We start from the raw sequence: 6,330 nt of genomic DNA, 5'->3' as shown, positions 1-6,330 counted from the left end.
GAGACAGGGTCTTGCCCTGTCCCCCAGGCTAGAGTGCACTGGCGCAATCATGGCACACTGCAGCCTTGAACTCCTGGACTCAAGCAATCCTTCTGCCTCAGCCTCCCAAGTAGCTGGGACTAGGTGCACACCACCATGCCCAGCGAATTTTTAAAACATTTTTTGTAGAGACAGAGGTCTTGCTATGTTGCCTAGGCTGCCATCAAATTACTGGCCTCAAGCGATTCTCCTGCCTCAGCCTCCCAAAGTGTTGGGATTACTGGTGTGAGCCACCACGCTCAGCTAAAAAAAATTTTTTTAGGGGTGCTTCTACAAATAATGAAAGGGGGATAAAAGCACTGACTTAAAAAAGCCATGGTTAAGATGCTATCAATTTTCTCCCCTTTTCATTGATTGGAGAGTTGTGGAGGACCTTAGAGATCATTTTGCCTAACTCCCTCATCCGAAAGACAAACTGAGGTCTAGAGATTGCTCAAGGTGTTGTGACTATGAACATCTGAATCCTGATGCTTAGTCCAGTGTTCTTTCTCCCTTACCATTCCTCTTCCCCATGGCAGTACCCAGGGCCCAGTCCATAGACTACTATCGAGTACTCCTATGTGCATCTTTTTAGTACGTATCATTTTCCCTTGCCTTTTTCCTTCTATCCTGTCAGTGGTAGCAACCGCCCTTGCTAATCACCGTAACCTCAGCTGAGAGAGCAGAGGAAGCGAAATCCAAGATGCAGCTCAGTCCATCAAAGCCTAGCAGGTCCCCTCAGCTGCCTTTTCATGCCTGCCACACAGACTACAGTAGAACAAAACCTGACCTGGTCTTTGAAGCTAAGAGCTAAGAAAGCTTCCCATAGTAGTATTTCCCGTGGCACTTACCACATTCTAGCTGGTATTATAGTTATTTGTATGCAATTAATCTCTCTTTAGATTGTACGTTCCTGGAGGGCAGAGTATGCCTATTCATATTTGTATCTTCTTCTGTTCTTGGCACCTAACACAGTGCCTTGCACACAGAAATAAATGATTGTTGAGTGAATAAGTAAACCTGATTGTGGTGTTCTATTGCTTTTTCAGCAAGAAGTCAAACTGATGGCCTTTAAGTCAGAGAAGCAGCAGTGGAGTTCACCATCTTTGTTTTCAAGGCAGTCACGTTATGAAATATTCTGACATGCTAGGCTAGGAAATGGCTATAATTGGTTTGCTTGAGACTGGAGAAATCAGCTTTGCTAACAGGTAATACTTTGTCAAGTAGTTGTGAAAAATATCATATACTAGGTGTAATTAGTTGTCCTCAAAATCTAAATAAACATTCTAATATATGTAAAAAGGCAGCAAGATAGAGAAGGTAAGTTTGAAATTCTACAATATCTGGATCTTTGTCACCTGAGTTTATGTACTTTAAAGCAAATATACTATTTTACTGTGTAGTATAGCAAAGATTGAAATATTCTTGGTAAATGAAGCCTTTTGGCTCTAAGCCATATTTTTCATGAATGTTTGAAAAGGTAGTAACTTTTTTTTGCTTCAGCTAAATACAGTCTAATGACCAAAGGTCATTCAAAGCTTCCGGCTTATCATTCTTCACTACAGTAATCACAGTAATCATGGTCTGGACATGTTAAAGGGACTGTTCACTGAGCTAACTTGGTTCTGAGCTCAGGTGCTCTTTACTAAGTTCTTGGGTAAAGGCTGCTTTTATTTTTAATTGCTTCCCTCTGAAGCTGGGTGGAGAAGAGTGGGTGGGTGGGTGGTCGGAATCGGCAGGCTGAGAGAGAACTCAGTGGTTTGCCTGTGGCTTCCTCTGCTGTATATTTGGTTTGCTACATCCGTTATGGAGCAATCTTGGTTTCATCTATATCAGTTCCCATTAAACGTTAGCACCTAGTCAGAATGTGAGTTAGTTGAACGTACACTTTAATTCCTGTTTTCTAGATCTTATTTCACAGGTTGGATGCAAACTGGGTGAGAGGTGAACCTCTTGTGTTGCTCAAAGTGACACATTTGACTGCCACTGATACCTGTCAGGACTGAAGAGACCTGTGGGGCAGGGTGAATCCTCTGGGGTAGCTTTATATAAATTTGCCAATTTTCTGGGAGAGAGTAATAGGATTTACCCATGTTAGCTGGTAATTTTCTATTTTACCAGGTACAATAATCAACTTATGGCCATACTTGCTGATTCAAACAGCAGAGAAGAAAAATAAACTTACAGTCATTCTTATTTTATCCATTAACTACCACCTTCCTTGCCCTCCACCGCCCTCTGTTTTGAAGCAAACCCCAGACTTCATTACATCTGTAATATTTTAGTATGTTTCTTTGTAAGATAAGGGTTCTTAAAACACACGTGACTATAGTAGCAGTGTCACATATAAACTGTCAATTCCTTAGTATGAAGTATCTAGGCCAGGCACAGTGGCTCATGCCTGTAATCCCAGCACTTTGGAAAGCCAAGGTGGAAGGATCACTTGAGGCCAGGAGTTCGAGACACCCCTGGGCAGCATAGTGAGACCCCATCTCTTAAAAAAAAAAATTCAGCTGATATAGGCACCTATACAGTCCTAGCTACTTGGGAGGCTGAGGTGGAGTGATGGCTTGAGCCCAGGAGTTCAAGGTTACAGAGAGCTATGATCACATCTCTGTACTCTAGCCTGGGCAACAGAGCAAGACCCTGTCTCTTGAAAAAAAATTAAAATTTGTTGAGATTTCCCTCTACAAAACTTGAGTCTGTTTTACAAGTAAAGCAATCAGGCCAGGTGCAGTGACTCATGCCTGTAATCCCAGCACTTTAGGAGGCCGAGGTGGGCATATCACTTGAGGGAAGGAGTTCAAGACCAGCCTGGCCAACACGGTGCAACTTTGTCTCTACTAAAAATACAAAAATGGGGCACGGTGGCTCATGCCTGTAATCCCAGGGCTTCGGAAGGCCAAGGCGGGCGGCAAGGTCAGCAGTTCCAGACCAGCTTAACCAACATGGTGAAACCCCGTCTCTACTAAAAATATAAAAATTAGCTGGGTGTGATGGCGGGTGCCTGTAATCCCAGCTACTCGGGAGGCTGAGGCAGGAGAATCGCTTGAACCTGGCAGGCAGAGGTTGCAGTGAGCCAAGATTGCACCACTGCACTCCAGCCTGGGCAACACAGCGAGACTCCATCTCAAAAAAAAATAAAAATAAAAATAAAAAATAAAAATTAGCCAGACATGGTGGTGCGTGTCTAGTCCCAGCTACTTGGAGACTGAGACATGATATAATCGCTTGAACCTGAGAGGTAGAGGTTGCAGTGAGCTGAGACCTGCCACTGCACTCCAGCCTGGGCAACACAGCGAGACTCCATCTCAAAAAAAAATAAAAATAAAAATAAAAAATAAAAATTAGCCAGACATGGTGGTGCGTGTCTAGTCCCAGCTACTTGGAGACTGAGACATGATATAATCGCTTGAACCTGAGAGGTAGAGGTTGCAGTGAGCTGAGACCTGCCACTGCACTCCAGCCTGGGTGACAGAGCGAGACTGTTTAAAAACAAAAAAACAAAAAAACCCCGAAGCAATCAATGTGAAGGAGTCTCCTAATTTCAAGTGTCATTTACTTCTGTCAGTTAAGCAGTTCACTAGAATCAAAGTGGGGCCTTAAACTTTTCATCTATCTTTGACAAGTCTTAACAGTCAATTTTTCCAAGGTAAGTGGCCATCTATAGACACCAAAGAAATATTATATGGTGTAGTGACTAAAAACATGAACTCAGAGGCACCTAGGTTTGAGTCCCAGCTCCTTCATACGTATACCTTTTAAAGCCTATTTCCCTCATTTGTAAAATGAGAATTAGCATATCTGCCCCACAAAGCTACCTTGGTATTTAAATGAGGATACATATAAATGGCTCACACTCATAGTGACTGGCCTACAGTAAGCACCCAAATGAATACTTGCTGCTCAATAACCAAATAGGTGTATGTGTATAATTAATGTTGTGGTTAGTTCCTCTGAATGCCCCTCTTGCTCCTGCTTTTTGTTCTTTTCACTGATGTAACATAGCATAATGGTCTTGTGGTTTTCAAACACCAACAATTGAATTGGTACCAGGCTGACAGCATAAAATTACCTTGTCTTGAGCAGTGACTCACACCTATAATCCCAGCACTCTGGGAGGCCAAGGTGGTAGGACTGCTTAAGGCCAGGAGTTCGAGACCAGCCTGGGCAACAAAGTGAGACCTCCGTCTCTATATAAAAAAATTTAAAAATGAAATTACCTGGAGTGTTAACACACACACACACACATACACACACTCCAGATCTCCCTTTTGAGATCTGACAGGTGCCTCAGAAATCTGAAACTTAGAAAAGCCCCCAACTGAGTCTCACATGCATTTGGATTTAAATTGCAGGCTTTGGAATAACAGGTTATATCTTCAACCTTGAGTTTATCACCTGGAAAATAGTGAGCAGTAATACTTGTATACAGTAGACAGTTAAATAATGTATGTGAAATGCTTAGCTTAGTGCCTGGCATCTAACAGGCACTCCAATTGTTTACTTTTGCTAAGAGGAAGTATAGAAAGAAAAAGGAAAACCAAGTTAGTTTAGTTTTTTTTGTGTACAAGTTAACAGCAACTTACTGAAAAGGTCTTTTCACGCAAATCCATTAATGGGACAAAAAAGCCCACTTAAAACATACTTACCTGTGAAAGGTTCAGGCATGTTCATCTAAAGTTTATGTTCCTTTTCAGAATATAGCATACAGATCCAAAATATATTTTGTTTCCTATCAGAAGTGCATCTGCCTGTTCTTTAAAAATGATTTTTAGGAAGTTTTGTTGATGTTAATAAAATCATGGATCCCTTTTCTGAATGCTTAGGACACAAACTGATATTCTTCAGCTATGGGGGATGAGGGAAAATTATTCAACATTTGGAAACTATTTGGAATACAATTTCCAATCCAATGTGTAGCTCTACTTCTTAATTATATTCAAAAAACAGTAGGGAAAAAAGCCACACAGGCTTTTTTTCTAAATAAATGAATATGCTAAATGAACATTTAGCATATTCTATGAACATTTAGCATATTCATTTTCTTCTGTTTTTTTAAAAAAGCTAAAGTTGCAGTGAATCACTTTTATTCTAGATATGTTCTATCACCATGGCTAATTGTTTTAAATGTCTTTCCTGAGCGTATGAAAGAATTCTAAAGTCTTAAATCATATAGGAGGGACTAATGTACATAAAACTGCACCAACTTTAATATCATGACCAAGGAAGCCACTACTCCTTATATCAGAAAGGGAAGTTAAAACTTGTCTCATCTGAGAATAACAAAAAACAAAACACAACAAAATAAACTTGATTGAAAATTTGCTATTTGTCCTTTTGATTCCCACATTAGCTATAATGACATGCTGATTTAATAACTTTAAGTACATGACCAGAATGTTTCATATATAGCAAGCTCATTTAAGTAGGCTAATCAAGCTTGAGGGCGAAGAGCCCACTGCCACAAAACCAACAACAAAGATTCTTGAAAGATGTGATATTATGAGGGGAATACTTCTGTTTGTTGAATCTTCCTTAACAGTTTTAGATTTTTTGGAAAAGAGAAGTCATTAAATGATGTAATACCAGTTTTTCTTTTGCTTAAGTGGAAGAGAATTAGACTGTATTTTATTATTGAGGCGGAGTCTCGCACTGTCGCTCAGGCTGGAGTGCAATGGCGCAATCTTGGCTCACTGCAACCTCTGCCTTCCAGGTTCAAGCAATTCTCTTGCCTCAGCCTCCCGAGTAGCTGAGACTACAGACGCCCACCACCACACCTGGCTCATTTTTGTATTTTTAGTGGAGATGGGGTTTCGCCATGTTGGTCAGGCTGGTCTTGAACTCCTGACCTCAGGTGATCTGCCTGCCTCAGCCTCTCAAAGTGTTGGGATTACAGGCGTGAGCCACTCTGCCCAGCCAGATTGTATTTTAAATAAAAATCTGTACTCTTAGATTTGTTAAGGCTGAGAAAATTTCTATACCTGGTCCTGGGAATTGGCATAAACTCTAAATGTAGACGAATAATCTGACTAAATTAGCTAAACCTGCTGTTAAAGTATAGCTGTACTTACAGAAAACAAGTAGAAAAACTTCTCCCTTCTCTTTCCTGTTAATCAGAGGAAGCTGAAAACCATGATTTTCTAAGCCGTGAGCACTACTAAGGAAGCAATACCACTCACAGCTACACTCACCATTAGTTGGCTGGCAAATACTTATTTTTCACATTTGAACTTTATTTTTGAACAAAAATAGGGCATGCAATTCCTTTGAAATGCAAATGCTCCAAAAATTTTTCTAAGTTTATCCATG

The 6,330-nt window shown here is 40.6% G+C and overlaps 1 protein-coding gene across 1 annotated transcript in view; it reads left to right on the top strand.

The window, feature by feature from the left end:
* CNIH4 (cornichon family AMPA receptor auxiliary protein 4) overlaps nucleotides 1–1,037 on the top strand; it is a 23,286-nt gene extending 22,249 nt beyond the window's left edge. Inside the window, exon 5 of the mRNA XM_012000974.1 lies at nucleotides 656–1,037. Coding sequence (XP_011856364.1) covers nucleotides 656–677 — 22 coding nt within the window. The 3' untranslated portion in view covers nucleotides 678–1,037. The remainder of the gene's footprint in view (nucleotides 1–655) is intronic.
* Nucleotides 1,038–6,330: the final 5,293 nt, after the last annotated feature.

Source organism: Mandrillus leucophaeus, unplaced genomic scaffold (genome assembly GCF_000951045.1).
Source record: "Mandrillus leucophaeus isolate KB7577 unplaced genomic scaffold, Mleu.le_1.0 Scaffold645, whole genome shotgun sequence".
NCBI lineage: Eukaryota > Metazoa > Chordata > Mammalia > Primates > Cercopithecidae > Mandrillus > Mandrillus leucophaeus.
The sequence above is the reverse complement of the archived record's forward strand: the minus strand, read 5'-3'. Positions and strand labels throughout refer to the sequence as shown.